Genomic DNA, 18223 nt, shown 5'->3' on the forward strand with positions numbered 1-18223 from the left:
TTACTGAAGAGATTATCCATGACTTTATTAAAGAGAATTAATAAAATTAAAACATTAACAAACACATGGGTAATATACAAATAACTATTTGCCCAAATAAAACTCAAGTCTCGTTTGATGTGATAGCTTTGTATTTATCCTTTCAGATTGATAGACCGATTTCTGCAGATGATTCCAGAGAGAGGGCGTAGGGGTGTCTAGTTCCCTACGCCCCTACGTCATTAAAAAAAATTTAAGATCTCTTTGTGATTAACAACAAACTCTAATGATAAAGTTGACGGTAAGAAAAGCGCTAAACTAATTCGTTAAGAGTTTAATTAATTGGTCGAATTCAGTTAACTGATTTTTACCAACTAATTGAACTCTGCGTATTCAATGCTACTTTTTATATAGAACGCAATCAGAAATATACCGATGTCGGGCACTACTGCGTTGTGACACAGAAGCATTCCGACGCAAAAGCTTCAAAGATAGCGGAATTAAATCTTTTTTTTTTTTTTTTTCACTTACTTATTGCCATTAAGTATGCACTTCACACGATTTTACTATTATCATTATCTCTGGCTATAATTAATATCAAAGTACGCAGATAATAAAGACGTTTTCCAAATGAGTTCGTTTTTTAAATTGGGATAACTGGTTCCCAAGTTATGACAATTTATGTTGGGCTCAATAACGCCTATTTTGCGTCAAGATTTGTTTTTTTCTTTAAGGATTAATGGCACCAAATTTTGATAACAAATTAATTTTTTAAATGCCATCAATGAGAAAAAGTTTTATTGAAGTACTTATGCTAAATTATCTTTATTTTTTATTTTTTTACCAAAGAATCAAAGCATTTAATTCTTTGGAAAAAAAATTATTATTTTCATATTAGGGGCCCTAAGTAAGGATCCCACTGCTCGTTTGCTCGTATAAAAGCTTTGTTAAAAGCGTAAAAATTAACTTTAGTTATCGAAAAAGAGCTTTTCCAAACTGTCAGAGTGAACTAATTCATAAATATCAAGAAAATCTATAAAAATCTTAGGGCTTGTTCAGGGCAATTGGGCCAAGAACAATCAAAGCTCTGTAAAAACAAGAAAAATTAATTTTAGTTTAAAAAAAAGAGCAATTTCAAACTGCCAGAATAAACAAATTAATTTTTATTTATAAATACACAGAGCCCGTTTTCCTATTTTAGGGCAAATTGTACCAAGAGTACAAAAAAGTTAAACCCGTAAAAATTAATTTTAATTAAAGAAAAAGAGATTTTTCAAGTTTTCAGAGTCAACAAATGCATTTACATTTATAAATATCAAAAAAATATGTATAAATATCAGGTCTAATTCCCTGAATCGAGGCGATTGGACCGGGAACAATTGAAGCTCTGTAAAAATTAAAATAAAATTAATTTTAGTTAAAGGTCATTAGCTTTTTCATATTGTCAGAGTAAACAAATTCATACGCATTTATAAAATTTCTAAAATATATGTAAGAATCCCAGTGCTCGTTTGCCCCATTCGGGCATTGGATCAAAGGCAATGAAATTTCTGTAAAAACCAAAAAAATAAACTTTAGTTAAGAACAAAAGCTTTTTTGTATTGTAAGAATAAACAAATTCATATACATTTATAAAAAAACAAGTTTCCCAAAATGTCTTTGTAAACCATAGAAATGCAATGCCTTGCTTTGTCCAACAACTGTCTCAAACACTCCATGTACTTTCTTTTTTCAATTTGAAAACTCGAGAGAGACTAAGTAGTTTTTCCATTAAATATGAAATGTGGTGGAAGAGAAAACTGGACGCCCTTCCTATAACTTTATTAACATAAATGTTTTCAGATTATTTTTATATTGACACTGTCACTGGAATGAAAGCAGGGTTTAATTAATAAGCAAAATAACAAAGCAAAACAAATAAATAAGGCCAAGGTCAAGCCATTGGGACTGAGATTAAAAAACTAGTCTAATGTTATTAAAACTTGTAATTAAATTAAAGTCAAATATGTTGAAAAGCAGCATAATGTAGCAGCAAGTATTGCAATAAGTGCAAACATACTGAGTCCCGTACCTTTGAGAGGCCTTAACTATTCAAAACATTCGAAAAACTTCTTAAACTGCCAAAAACAATGCAAATTGAAGATAAATTATAATTTAATGTTTTCACAAGGGCTTTGTGCTGTAGCACAACTATAGTTATTATAAATGATAAAAAGTGCATTAAAAAACCATTAGATATTATGCAGTGTTTCAAGTAATTTCAGATGGTCATTCTCTTTCTTTCTTATATATATATATATATATATAAGAAAGAAAGAGAATGACTTTCTTTCTTATATATATATATATATATATATATATATATATATATATATATATATATATATATATATATATATATATATATATATATATATATATATATATACTTGCGTTTAAGTGATTAATTTTAAAAACTACGCATTTCATGCATGGCCAGAAATTAAGACATATATCAAATAATAATCATTAAAAATAAGACAATATCAAATAATAATCATTGAATAAAGATTACTTGACCATATACTTTGATTTTGAGAAAGTGAAATTTACCTAAAAATCACAGACAAAAGTCGCATGAGAAAGTCGTTTGAAAGGCTATGTAATTTCGTTACAAGCACCTTTAAGCAAGCAACTTGAAACTATAACGAAAGAAATGACTAAGTTTCAACAGCGGTTCTGTGTGACAAGACCTTAAGGTCTTCTTAGAGTGTCCGCGTTCTTTATATTTATCCTTAACTTTTTCAAGTGTAATTTTTCCCTTTTATATTGGTATCTTAAACGTTTGTACTTTAATTCATGTAGTGAAGAAAAAAAAAAAAAAAAAAAGACTTCTTATGGCCAGATATATGATAATGGCTAGAAAATATCTTATAAGATTGTATACAGAAATATACAAAAAAAAAAAAAGAACTATTGAACGTTATGCAAAATAAGCATAAATGCATACACAGTTTTAACAATATTATATGAAAGCATTAGTAACAATTTAAAAGATTTACAAACGCAAAATGTTTGGATGTAATCAGGGAAACTTTGAAAATATCAAACATCGAGTTTACAGAATATAATATTTATCAAATTTTAAAAAAATGTTCTCAAAACAGTTAACGAGTCAATTAGTACTTTAAATTGCATATTTATAAATTAAAAAAATCTAAATATTGTATTTTTTATTTAAAGCAATCAATACAACCCTGACAACAAAACATGCTTCAACTGAATACTGACAATAAAACATGCTTCAACTGTAGCATAATTTTTTGTTAAAAATTAAAGATTTTTTTGAAAATCGGCCAGAATAAGGACGCAGCCAGATATAGGTCAGTTTACACTATATAATTAGAACGGAGTATCATAATGGCGTCTAGTAACAAATAAAGTCAAATAACTTGAATTATAATATAAGTGTTATAATGGCGTCAAGAAAAATATCGAAAAAATAATGAAAAGTGTTTGTTTTTTTAATTGTTTAGTCCATACAAAAAAACAAATTATTATAAAAACAAATATCAAATATTGTAATTTAACAAGCTAAATAATATTTTTTGATGTGCCAGAGCCCAAAAAAGCAATTTAAAACAGTATATGTACTTGTCAAAAAGTGTAAATAAAATAAACTATGGAGAAAACGACTTGAAAAATCTTTTAGCTTTTTTTAAAGAAACTTTGAAGAATAACCTTTACAGACCAACATTTTTTTTTAATTTTCGCCAATGAAATATAACTGGTAATTGAGTTTGAAATTAGATAGCATTAAAATAATTACCGAAAAAGTTGCTGAAAAATTCGTCAATATTTATATTCAGAGTTTGTCTCACGAAAAAAGTCATGTGACTCAAGTGCCTGCATTAAAGCTGGAACTAATCACTACTTATATGGAAGTTACCAGAGAACAAAGAAGTTAAAGAGAGAAAAAATATTTGACAGAAGACTTCAAAAACTGTAAAATCTATGAGAAAAACACGAAGATGGAGAGAGTTCCAAAACATTGATGGAAAGAAAGAGAGTTTCAAAACACAAAGATGGAGAGTTCCAAAACATGTGCGAAGAAAATTTCTTAGATTATGAACGGACAGATAGTGCTTTTGGTGAGTATTGTCAAGACTACATACGGAGCGGTTTGGGCTGTTCATTAATTACTTCAGCAGTTTTCTAGCAATTTTTACTTTTTCCTCCCCCTTATCAACAACTTGTCAAACTTTTAAAGACCCCACAACAAAATTAAGTCAAAATTCAATAACTCTCCCCTCCCCCTCACCGAATGAATCAACTGAGATGATAGCGTTAATTATTTATCATGATTTATGTACAGTTCATAGTTACAGTTCACCAATAATGCCCATCCTCTTTAATTTAACTTTAGACCTAATCCAATTTCACAGTGAAATCCAATTATTTCTAATAGAGTCAAGTATAACCAAAATGCTTTAATAAATTGCAAAAACTAGGGGTCGGCAATGTTTTGAGACGGAGAAGCCAAAAGTTAAAATTTACAAAAATTTTAGAATATTAACCTTATAGAACTTCCAACATCTTTATTTAAATATTATATTGATATTTGCGCATGGAACTAAAAAGTCAGAAGAACCACGTGAGGCTTGCGAATCGCAGGTTGCCAACCCCTGGTATAAAAATTTAAATAGTATGATGTAGACGATGTACTTGCTTAAATCTTATTTGTTTGCACAGCAGACTAACCAACAACTTTGAAAAAATAATATTGTTACAAGTAATAATCTCGCATGTGCTTATTTAATTCTGTATGTGAAATTTTTTTTAAAAGCACAACATAGTTTTTAAAAGTAGGAAGATAATTAGCTTATTACAACCCTGAAAGTTGAGCGAGTATGTAAGACAGGTCTAAAAACACTTTCCTTTTTTTAAGTAGTTAAATTTATTTAAAAACGCTGTTGACGTCAACTTGTCTTAACTTCCCCCTCCCCCTTGTCAACAATTGTCACAAAGTTTCAGATTTCCCTCCCCCTATATTTGTTGACATAATTATTGGACAGCCCCTTCATTACGACTTTGATTTAACAAACAGGATTTTTTTTTTGTTATCTAAGTTCTCCAAGAAGTCCTTACGGTTTTCCCACAGAGCGCCTCGGAATGGCATAAAACCAGGAAGTTTACGCCTCTTTCCTTACCAATAATGCATACCGTCAACCTGCGCTACTTTACTCTGTTTTTGATAGTTATTTCACTTATTATACTACAATTAAATTTAAGGACGATAAAAAATTTGCTTAATGAATTAAATTCATTTTTTCAAGTTCAACCCCTTTGCTATAATAGCTTTATTAAAAACAAAACAAAAAAAAATGTTTTAAGATTTAATATGCGTTGATTAAGGTTTTAAAACTGGTGCAAAGTATCCCTAATGAGAGGGTTACTTTGCACCACATAATAAAATATGTTTTTATAGATAAAAATAAAACAAAAAATTTTTTTATAAAAGTTAATTTTTGTATAAAATTCAACTTAACCTGGAAAAGCAAAAGTGATATGTTTCCAAGGGGTAGCCAGAGAACACTTTTTTAAGCACTTCCTTAATGATGCGTGGTAGTGTAGTTGGCGAATTGCTTCCAACTTAGCATAGTAAAGCCACCCATTTATTTTATTATTTGCATCCATCTGTTTGTTATGAACAAACAGATTGATGCATTTGTAATTGTAATAAATTGTATAAATGAATATTTACCTGAACAGTAGATTGTTTTGACAAAAACGGTAAAATCTTCGAATAATTGGAAATAGCCTCCGAAAAAAAACAAATTTCTTTACACGTGGGACAAAATAATCAGAAGAATAAGCCTCCTTTAAAATTTTGAGCAAAAGAGGATTCTTTACAGTTTTAGAATTGTCCAATGGTGCGTTCAAATAGTGCGGAATACAATTAAACATAAAATATTGAATCTTGTTTATTTATATCATGGAAGATTATTAATTATAACATGGAACATTTACATTTAAAATTGAAGTTTTTTCATTTATAACATGGGTTGTTATCTTGATTCCAAATGTTTGTTTCAGGTTGTTTTTTTTAAACTCTCTTTCAAATTTTAATTAGATGCTCTTATTTTTTCCTTGTTTACTGCATCTCTGCAGTATTCGATATTTTCTGCAAAATATTTCTGTATTCGGAGGTATCGGGTTAAAACAGATTTTATCCAATCATTGCCAGGAAAATTATTTGAAAACTGTTTAACTTTTCTATTTATTTTGCTTAAATAGCTCAACTCACTGTAAATCTCAAATCTCTTTGAGTCAATAGAAAATCAAAGTCACCCATTGCTTCAATAGTTTTTGTAACAATGAGTATTATCCTAACTTTCTCTTGTTATGCCAAACCATCCTTCAAAATAATTTTCATCTGTTAACAACATTATAAACCATTAAATGTAAATGACACCACTTTTAAAAGAGGAAAAACTCGGTAAAAATGGCTTGTAGGTATATAAATAAAAAACAAGGCTTAAAATGGCAGCATCTTTCTAAAAATTGACGATAATGGCCCATCTAACAAGAAAAAATCACATGTGTTAAAAAATCAATATTAATATCAGAAATGGGTAACTACAAAAACTTTTCAAAATTGCTGCAAAATAACCCCTGTTGGAGTAAACTAGCCCCTACTGAATGTAAATAGATATAGCTAGCTTTTAATCACAGAGATCCCATTCTGAAGCCAGAACTCTAACAACTACTCCACAGCTGCTGCCTACTACACTAGATAACAAAGTTTTTAATAACTGAGTTTTTTTGCGATTAAACTTTACATGCCACAGCAAGACTCTGATTTACAGAGGAGAGAGCAGATTCAAGATCGGTTGGCTGTTCCAAGCGATCAAAGTAATGATTTTTTTATCATTAAAGGAGTGTATAGTTTTGTCATCAGCAAATAATTTAGACCATTTTCACAAAGATTATTAATAAAGATGAGAAACAAAAGAAAAAACTTTGTTCTTGTACTACCCTAGAAGTTAATAAAAATGAAGAAGAGTCTTGGCAATTAATGGCAATTTTTATACTGTGGTTAGAAAAAAATAACTAAATAATCTCAAAAACTTCCAATGATACGCTGTATAAAACAACGTTGTGAAAAGACCAGCATTCCAAACTTTATTGAAAAGCTTTCATCCGTGAAGAACAAAGCCCGCTGCCTTTCATACGTGAAGACCGCCTTTCAAACGTGAAGCCGCCTTTCATACGTGAGGAACATAGCTCACCGCCTTTATCTAATAAATGATATTCTAATTAAAAGTTAAGAAGTCATTTGTAGAACAACAGGATCAAAATTCGAATGTAAGAAAGAATCAAGCTCAAGATAAGATATTAAAAATTTGTAAATTAAACTCAAAGAATTTTTGAAAATATGAATCCGGGTAGATGGGAAAAAAAAATTTCCAATTAATAAACTAGTAGGGGGCGTTTCTTTGGCACCTAGTTGTGTATGAGAGGGGATGGGAGTTGTGAGGCTGGTTAGGGAGGGTTATATTTATATAAAAAAATTTCACTAAAGGAGAAATTAATCCGAGATCCGCCCCTGAGCTTTAACATACTCTTCTTCTACTATAAAAAATACATGACCTTTGTTAATTGGTAATGTTTTCAAAATGCAGTAAAATAAAGTAATGATTGTTTAATTTAAAAGATTTTGATGTCATATTTTTAGTAAAAAAAGTTTTAATTAGTTATAGTTTGTTTATAAAAAGGTCTTAAATAAACAAATTTCAAAATCACAGCAGCGTCTGAAAAGTACAATGCACTTCCTGTATCTGAAATTTTAATTTGAAGAAAATCTTTTTTGAAGAATTTTTTTCTAGAATGTTCAACATAAGTCAAATATCTTATAGCACTTTTAGTACTACTTGTGGTCGTAATTTTGTTGAGCTGTTATCTCTGATAGGCAAAAATGAGCTGACTTTGGACAATAATTTTAGGCATGAAAATAGGAATGAACTTAAGAAATGGTGTAAAAAAAATTTTTTTTTGACTTTAGAAAACAGCAATGCTACAATACTTGCTTAAAAATTAAAAGTAATTGAAAATTGATTAATTTAATGCTTAATAAACATTAAACAAAATAAAGTTGAAATAAATTTAATAAAAATAAAATAAAAACTCTGTAGAGAGCTGGCATACGATGGTGCTTCTATAATAAAAGTAAATTAACAGCATTTTAAAAAAGTAATAAAAATTATGTTTATTGCACTTTACTGTGCTTATTTTTAATACTTGGTGACCATTAAAGTAATGTTAGATAACAATGATCACAGAAGTTTGAAACTAATGTAGTTGTTGAATATTTCTCCGCTATTCTATCCTCTCTGATTGAATAAATCTAGGAGAATCCAAAGAATATACACGAAGTATAAGAGCAGGAGTTAAGCAAGAAGTACATTGCCAAAATATAGACAGTTCATAAATATTTGATTGGACGTTTCTTTTGTAAAAAAATTAACCGTTGTAACAAAAAGTATAAGATAATAGAGATCCATTTGCGAAGTTCTCAGTAACAACATAAACATTGAAGTAACAGTGGAAAAAAATGATGCTTTAAAACACATATATGCATCATCGGCGACTGACCTACAAATGACAGACGCACATTATTCTTGATTTTAAAACTAATAGCACTAGCTCTCTCTCTCTCTATGTATTATTAGATCTAAACTTCCCTAAACTTTATTAAATATACTTGACTCTTAATGCAACATCTGCTATTCAAAGACATAATTAAGGGGAGGAGGGAAAGGTTGGGGTGAACACTCCCCCCCCCCAAATTCTTTTTCATCCTCACATTGAGATTGCAACATTAGAAATCGCAAAAGATGAATTAATGTGAAAAACCATTGTTCAGACCGTAGATTAGAAGAAGATGCTGGTAACAACAGTACGCTCAATCTGAAATCTTCACCTTATATGGATATAAGTGTATTTATTAGTATTTTATATATCACGTTATATAGGGTGAGTTTTTACAAGTGTTATGGAAGAGCAACTTAAAATTGGGGAAATAAAAATGCAAAGATGTTGTGACTATTTATATAGAAAAAAAGTTAACTAAAGTTAATAGTTATTTATAAAAGCGAGTATAAATTTTTTTAAATCTACTCTATTATGGTATTCTACATCTACGATTTTTTGCACTGGAAGATTATATATCTGTAATCCACAGTTTTAGTGATACAGTAAGTATACGGGTGAAGTTAACAAAATAAAAAATAAAAGACAAAGAAATGGGTCTTTATTTTCAATAAACATTTTTTTTGTTTGTTATTAAATGGTCAATGTTCAGAACATACAGAACAATATATTTGTATTCAGGATAATACTTTTTGAAACTGCAAATAGCCACTCTTATGTTCTTCAATGTTTACAAATTGGTCTTATGTTTACATAAACAGTAGACCAATTTGTAGCAAAAGACTTTTAAACCATTATTCTAATGATTTTAAAGTATTTAATTATTTTTTACTCATAATTAACATAGACATAACTAGATCAATTAATAATCTACTAATTATTAATAGCACTTTAGAGGTATAATTTATTTAATTTAGTTTATTTTTAATAAATAAAGCTGTTTTTCTGATCTTATGAAAATGAATACAAAGTATATAAAAAATGTTTCAAATTTTTTTTTTTAATTAACTAGACACCACTATTTCATATAGCTTGATACTAGTTTAATAAACCTGAATATTAGATAGTAAGCAAATACCTAGTTCAATTCAACACTTAAGGTCTGTCCATTAATACTGTCAACAACTTTTTTTATCTTTACCAGACTCTCCCTCATGTTAACAACTTGTTAAACTTCTAGAGACCCTCCCAATAAAATTACGTTAATACGTTAACATTTTATTACAAATTACTTGATTACAAAAGATAATAAGTATATGTTATATCTGCATTTCAAAGCGCAAGAGGGGTGTCTTTAACACCCTATTATGTTTTAGGAAAAGAAGATTTGTTGAAAAAAAATGTTAATTTCATTTTAAAATTTTTGATTTAATTTACACATTTTACCAGACCATCATCAAATATGATTTGGATTCACTGGATGGGAAATGTCAGTTTGACTTAAAAAATTGATTGTGGTATTCTCCCACTCAATAGCAATTTCATAATTTTAAACTTTCACGTTAAATGCTCTTTCGAGGTGCTCTGTGATAAGACCGTATGGTCTTCCGGAAGCACCTCAATAGCCATAAAAAGAAAAGAAAAAAAAAACTACGCTGGTATTACTATAGAACGTAAATAGTGTTTTACTATCTATAATTGATTATGTTCGATTTTATTCAGTTTCTTATGTATATAGTTCAGATATTGAATTTTATGTGAGTCATTTAGATGTTGAATTCTATATGAATCGTGATTTTATTTCATTTTGTTACTTTATTACCACAGTAAAACTGTAAAGAAGTTTTTTATTTTCTCAAAATGTAATATAAATACGCTCCGATTCATTCAGAATCCAATATGAATCATTCAGATATTAAATATTATGTGAACCATTAATATATTCATTCAGGTATTGTGATTTTTTCTAGAATTTGTTTTTCCCAACAGACATAAATCTGTAAAGAATTTTTTTTAATAATATTTATATTATATCAAATTTATTTATATTATACTAAAGATTTTATTTTTTTAAAGTATTCAAACAAATAACCTATTTTTGTCTGTCATGTCAAATAGATAACTTTAGCGTTATGAGTTATGTGAATAAACTTTACTGATTAATTCTATCTACTTAAATGTTGATTATACAGCTTTACTATCCAGTAAGGCTTTTACCATGTGATCAAAGCTTTACTATGCCATAAGGTATGCACAAGTCAAAATAAAAATGCTTTAAAACTACTCTAAAAGTCTTTTGTGTTGGTTAAAAGTCATTTAAAAAATAGGCAAAAAGTTGTATTTTTTATGTTAAAAGATGAGGAAAAAGATAAATAAGTATTAAGCTAAAAAGCCTTAAACGGCTTAAATGGCACAAAAATTTATTAATCTGAAAGAGTCGAGTAACTTGTGTTTGAGGCAAAGAAAGTTTCATATAAGTTAAATTAAGTAGTATAGCTTCATCTTTGCTAAAATCTATAGCAGAAAAGAAAATAGGTGTATCTAAAAGTAATTACTTTATCCTTATAGCAAATAATAATTATATATATTTTTAACATTATAAATAATTTTTTAATTTTTCTAAATGAACATCGAATTCCATTATTCTTAGTTTTTTTTTTTTTTTTTTTGTTTGATCGTCACTTCTTTTTTTTTTATCTTTAAAATAATTTGTCAGTATTTTTAAATGACTATCGTTAAAATTATATTGATACTATTTACTTTCTTTTTTAAACGTAAATATTTATGAAAGTTTTTTATCTTTTCATTATATTGGAATTGTACATAGTATTTTTAACAAACTTGTAAAGCCCACATAGGGGCTCAGTGAAAAGATTGTGGTGACTTCAGTCATCCATATCTTCTTTGAGTCCCTGGCTGTTTTTTATAAATCAACTTTTTTTTTGTAAGTAAATGTTTCTTTGTAATTATGTGTTGTTATGTAACTATGCTATTTTAATTAAAAATAAAAATCTTTTCATTTTTTGCAGAGGAATCGGGATGAAAAGATACAGAACGCATTAGTTCATAAAGATTACTCCCTCCCCCCACCTCCTCCCTCCATAAAGTTATTGGTTTCATCGAACAAAATATTCTCTATTTAAATAAGAATAAAGATTTCATTTTGAAATAAATAATTAATTATAAATAAATAATTGTATTTAAGTTTATATTTAATAAAGAACCAAATGAGTTGTTTAAGAAAAACATGACTATTTACTAAAAACATGAAAATCTTTATCCTGATTGGATTAAAATTTTTAGCATAATCCTACGGTTATATTTACAACAAATAAGTTAGCCAATATGATTTTAAAAAAAAAGAGTTTTGATGGTGGCTTCTTAGATAGTCGTAGTTTAGAACTAACAAACTCCCACTTAACGTTGTGAAAACAAATTATACTCAGCTCCAAAAATATCACAAGAAAAAAAACCTTACTAAATAATGTTTGCAAGATTAAAAAAAAAAAAATCTCCATAATACAAAGCACATTTTTATTAGGTGTAAAAAAGTAAATAAATGTGATTGGTTAGATAAACTTTTATGGGATCTTTAGATTGTTATTAATTCAGTTTATATTAAAGATTTTTTTTGACATTTAGATTTATAAAAAATTTTTTAAACCCTAATGTCAAAAAACAATTCAACAAAGAGAATGGTAAAAAAATTAAATACAAATATGTCGTATTATTTGTAAAATACTATAAACAATAAAATCTATGCCGGAAATTCAGAAGATTCAATTAAGTTTGCTGTTTAAACGATGCTTTTTAGCTTTTAATACTTTTATTTTGGAAAAGATTCCGTATCGATATATTTGATTCAATATTGATATATATTTATGATTCCTTATTGTTAGCCCACGGGTTTTTTTTTGACCAGTACGCAATTACAAAATTCGACTGCTGAGATTACTCTAAATGTTATTTGCAACTGCTATTTGAACGCAGATTATATTTTTTAGAAAATAATACCAAGGAATCATCAGAAAAAAAGCTTGGCAGTTAGAACGCTAGGCAGGTAGAGCGCTTGGCAGAAGGTTGTTCTTACACTTATACAAAAATAACTATATTTGTAAAGAATTGAACTTTTCAATATCTCGGATCATTATGCATTTCATTACTGGGGTCGGATTTACTAACCTATTAAGTAGTTTATTGCTATGCATCCTTGTTTCAGGCTTTACAATTTATGTAGTTTCGTTTTAAGGGTGCTCGCTCATACAATATTTGCGTATAAATGTTGAGTATGTATCCAACTAAAGTATTTTTTTGTGATTTCGAGAAAAGATTTTTTTCAAACAAACTCTTATTGCAGAGGAATATTTTGTTTCAATAACACCAATATGGTTTCTCCATGATAAATATTTATCAAATAATACACCCAAAATATTTTTGTATTTTTCACTTATAATTTTGTTTTTATTAATGAGCAGTTTGGACAGAATTAATGAAAGATTATTTATAAAAATATATTTATAAAGATTATTTATTGTTTTGTTTTATGAAAGAGAATAAAGGTAGTTTTTTTTTAACAAAATAGAGATTTGTTTATTTGCTATGAACTAAAAATTAAAACTTTCAAGTTCAGTATTTATAGTTTCAAATGCAGTCTTTGCATCAAAATGATAAAAAAAATTAACTTTTATTGTCAACACACATAATCGAAATATTTTTGGTAAGCTATATGCGTATCGTTAATATATATTAAAAATAATAATGAATCTAGGATCAAACCTGAGGAACTCCGCACGTAATGTCGAGGGCTCCTAAATTACCTAGTATTAAATATTGCTTTCTGTTAAACAAATAGCTTGGAATCCACTTAAATCATTTGCCTATATTTTAGATTGGAAAGTACTGTGTGATCTATCAACTTTATAAAAGGCTTTGGATATCCAAATAAAATATACCTATCCTAAAAATATCAATACCATTGGTATGATGTATCGAGTTTACTTATAAGTTGAAAAGTCTTACCTTAATTTTTTTTAGCATAGTTCATTGTTTTATAGCCTATACAATATCATATGGGCAAAAACACTTTAATTTTTTTTGTATTCTAACATGTTATTGTAGTTTTTTCGCTGGAAAAATTGGACAAACTGGATAAACATGCTTGAAAAACTGGAAAATGTATTTTTTGAGCATCATTGGTTTAATAATGCTCAAAAAATTCATTTTCCAGTTTTTTCGGTAAGTTTTCCAAAAATAACCCTTTCTAGTTTTTCCAGATTTTCCAGCGAGACACTCTGTATCTTAGGTAATTTTATCATCAGAAACTATGTTTTTAGCCTTTTTTTAAATTTCATCTTTTTGATTTATTTTAATTTATTACTTCATTGTTATTTTTATAAAAGTTTAATTTATCACAATTTCTTAAATATCGTCATCAAAAGAATATTGCGCTGCTAGGTGTTTTAGTTGAGAACAAATAATACCCTAGATTGATTTTTTGTTTAAAAGACAAATAACTAAGTTTACTTTATTTTGCTGTATAGATTTTGATATTTCTTGAATTTCAAAGAGTGAATTTTAAAAGTTCTTACTTCATTTTAAAAGATTAAAAAGATATTTTAATGCACTCATTCCAACTAAATCTAGCTTTTGCATCGTAATCTCATTATATTGCAAAAATATTTACTTGGAGTTTAAAAATATTTTGTTTAATAATATTTAATTTAATAATAGTTAGTGGGTAAGTAATTTGTGACTAAATAATGACTATGGGTCCCCAGTTTAATACTAACTGAACCCCTTCTGCGTGTAATTAAGAGTCATTTTTGTAAACTAAGTATTTTCATTTAAACTTCACTTAATGTATACATTTCTATTATATACATACATGATATTTCTATTATAGCAAAATAAAAAAATAAATGCGTATAAATAAATTAACAATTTTCTTTATTTTTATTCAATTTTTCACCATTTTTAATTTAAATTTTTATAATTATTTATCTAACAACTTGGTATGATGCATTTTACGCGAGACTTTTCTTTGCGTCATCCAGTCGTCTTTTTCCAATAAAACTCATTGGAAGCTAAAAGAGATTTTAAATATTTTATATATATACATACATATATTTTGTTATATTTATTATTAATAATAGCTAATAAATAAAAATTTACTTCTTTTTTTTCATCTTGCGTTACCTCATTATTTTTTTCAGAACTTACTAGCCAACCAATAAGTTCACGCCATGATTTTTCTTCATCCTTATCAATCTGCAAAATTATTTTTAACGTGGTTTTAATAACTTTAATGGTATATATTACTTCCATTAATTGTCTTATTGACTTTTAAAAGAAAAAATAACATGTATGAAAAATAACATATATCTAACCGCTTCTTTTTTTACTTCTTCTGATTTAATAGAATCTGATTCTCTTTTGTCAAACCTTGGCAGCTATTAAAATATGAAAAGAAAATTGTAAATAAAAACATATTATATTAGTTATTTTTGTCTCATTTGTCTCGTTTATTTGTCTCTTTGAATTAAAAAAATTAAGTGGGTTTTTTTAAAAAAAACAACAATTGTTTGCTGTTTCTACTATAAAAATAAAAGTATAAATAAAAATGCAAACTAACATACTATAAATAAAAATAAAAACAAATGTATTTTAAAAAGCCATTTTGTAGAGTCCCTGTGAGTCCATTTTATGTAAGCTTTGACAAATGTAAAGTAACTCAGTTTTATTACGTAATACTCCGTTAATATATAAAGGATGAAAAGATGTAGATTAAGAAATAAATAAAATAAATAAAAAAAAACAACAACAAGTACATCTAAAAAGTTAATATAACAATGTATTACAATATACTGTTATACTAACGTATTATCTCCGCAGGAAATATATTTTATAAGTTAGATATATATAAAAATAAAAACTAACCTCTTTTTTGATTTCATTTGATTCTCTCTTATCAAATCTTGGCAACTAAATATACACACATAAACATTCAAAAACAAAACAAAAAAACAAAAAATAAAATGGCTAAAGCATAGGCAAACATTAAGTTTATTACACTTTCTTCGCTGTTTTAATTAAACAGAAAAGATTTTAACTTGTATCGTAGAATAAATTGTTTTATATTATTTATAATTAAGTTATATTACATTTTTTAATACGTTAGTTTGCAAATATTTATTAAAACTTCTTCTTTTATTTTTATACGAAATAAATCAAAACAAAACACAAAAGATACCTCATCTTTTTTATCTTCATTTGAGTTAATTTCAGTTGTTTCTTTTTTATCAAATCTTGGTAGCTAACATAATATAAAAAGATAATATAATGCTAGTCAATTATAATGGCCAGAAAGAAATTCCTCACTCCAACCTCAAGCAAAATAATAATAGTCATAAATATATATATATATATATATATATATATATATATATATATATATTTATATAGTCATAAATATATATATATATATATATATATATATATATATATATATATATATATATATATATATATTTAGTTTTATCTTTTTTTTTCTTACTTCTTCTTCTTTTTTCTGATCTTGTAAATCTGACAAATCGCTTTCTTCAATCATATTTAAAATGAGTTTGTTTAGCTCACGTGCAGTTAATTCTTCACTTTCATTAGATTCTGAACCATCACTGTTCTAAAAGTATATATATATATATTATATATTTATATACATATATACATACATAAATATATATATATATATATATATATATATATGCATATATATATGCATATATATATATGCGTATATGTATATATATACATACATACATGTATATATATATATATATATATATATATATATATATATATATATATATATATATATATATATATATATATACTATATATATATATATATATATATATATATATATATATATATATATATATATATATATATATATATATATATGTATATGTATATGTATATATATACATATAAACATAATTATACAAAATATCTTAATATAAAATATCTTTCGTACTTACTGACATTTCACGTTTAGATTTCGCAAGTTTTGACTTAACAAAGGCCCCAAACTTGTTCCATGGAGGACTTTTTTTTACAGAGGATATACTTTTTTTACCTGGTCCCATATTTCCTGCACTAACAAATAAGCTGTCTACTGTTAGTACAACCAAGAGAAAGAGAAATAAGCAAAAAAGTTTTTTCGTTGCCGAAGAATGCATTTTCATTACGTTTTGAAACCTAAACTGTTCTTCAACTTGTTTTTAAACTGGCTTTATATATGCTAAAGTTTATATAAAATGTTACATTTCAATACATTTTGATTGTATAGCGCTACACGCTAAAATAATTAAAAGACTGCCTACAGCGCCAAAGATACAGACCAAACACCTGCACGTTTTAAACAAAGATAACATTGAAATTAAATCAGATAACATTGAAACAAAAACAGTTTTAAATATATTTATTGTATATTTATACTACGGGATCTTCTACGCCACTGATTTCACGCCACTGATTTGATTTGTGAATAATGCATAATTGTGATATTCTTTAAAAAGCTTATTGTTAAACTAAAACAGAAATCTATATTTGACAAAAATTTATCATTTTCCAGGTGATACATTGTTTAATGAATTTTAAAACAAATCATTAAAATGTTATTAGAAAACTGTTTTGTATTATTTATTTAATTATTTACTATTTATTTTATTATTTAAATCTTATTACCTATATAGTTTTCTTGTAAACTCCGGAAACACAAAATTAATCTTAAAAAAGTTGCAAAACATTAAGAAAATCAAATTTTATCAATTCTCTTGATTCTCTTACAATACGTTTATATCATTTTATCAATACGTTGTATTTGGTCTAAAAAAATCCTTTAAACTACCTAATATTTTAATTTTAGCTTCGTTCTTTTTGTCCTTACTCATTACGAGACAATTTATTTTCAAGAATTATGTATACTTTCAAATATAATAAACTATACGTTTACAATGTTTGTTTTTTGGCATAAATTATGTTAGTTTTTACGCATATATTATGTTGTGTTTTTAGGCATATATTATTTTGTATAACTTATTATATTTTATACTATATATAAATTGGATTTAAAAAGCACTAACATGAAAAAGTTTTTAATATAACCTAATACTTGGGTTGTAAGCTTTCACATTTTTTTATAGCACTGAACCTACTTATTACATTTATATTATTTAAGGACCCCTGTTCGGGGATAAAGACTCTAGACGACAACCCTGCAGGCAGCATAATATAAGAATCTTTAATTGGTAATCTATGTATTGTAATGCGTTAGATATTAAATTATTTGACGCCACTCTTTTGGCTGATTTTTTTAAAAACCGTTTAAATGATAAAAAAAAAAAAAATTTAACTATTACTTTCATTGCTTTACAATAATTTTTAATTTTTTTAACATTATAATCCTTTTTAAATTGCTTAGAAAAAATATTTGTTGAAAAATAAATTTAAAAAAAATTATGGGTTTTATTTTATTTAAAAAGTTTTTATGATTTAAAGCTAAAAACTGTTATATAGTAAAAAAGTGAAAAAATAAATATAAAAATACAAGTT

General features: G+C 26.5%; 1 protein-coding gene across 2 annotated transcripts; it reads right to left on the reverse strand.

The window, feature by feature from the left end:
- Window positions 1-14429: 14429 nt before the first annotated feature.
- Window positions 14430-16974, reverse strand: LOC100215710 (nucleolar protein 58). Of its 2 annotated transcripts, none has more exons than XM_065820760.1 (7): window positions 16648-16974; window positions 16163-16288; window positions 15860-15922; window positions 15547-15591; window positions 14997-15059; window positions 14782-14877; window positions 14430-14693 (listed from the first exon to the last, which is right to left on the reverse strand). In XM_065820760.1, exons 1-7 carry the CDS (start codon window positions 16852-16854, stop codon window positions 14634-14636), a joined length of 660 nt encoding a protein of 219 aa, XP_065676832.1. In that variant the 5' UTR covers window positions 16855-16974; the 3' UTR covers window positions 14430-14633. The 2 variants fall into 2 exon arrangements, with proteins under 2 accessions (XP_065676832.1, XP_065676831.1); XM_065820759.1 differs by having other exon boundaries at window positions 14806-14877; window positions 16648-16922.
- Between the last annotated feature and the right edge of the window lie 1249 nt (window positions 16975-18223).

This window comes from Hydra vulgaris, chromosome 15, assembly GCF_038396675.1.
Source record: "Hydra vulgaris chromosome 15, alternate assembly HydraT2T_AEP".
In the NCBI taxonomy this organism is placed as follows: Eukaryota; Metazoa; Cnidaria; class Hydrozoa; order Anthoathecata; family Hydridae; genus Hydra; species Hydra vulgaris.

Excerpts from the sequence above, each read along its gene's own strand:
- LOC100215710 (XM_065820760.1), bottom strand. The coding sequence starts at position 16,854 with ATGAAAATGCATTCTTCGGCAACGAAAAAACTTTTTTGCTTATTTCTC. Across the intron at positions 15,592-15,859 it reads ATGAAGATAAAAAAGATGAG|TTGCCAAGATTTGATAAGAG; the intron begins GTATCTTTTGTG and ends GTGTATATTTAG. Across the intron at positions 14,878-14,996 it reads AAGAAGTAAAAAAAGAAGCG|ATTGATAAGGATGAAGAAAA; the intron begins GTTAGATATATG and ends ATAATTTTGCAG.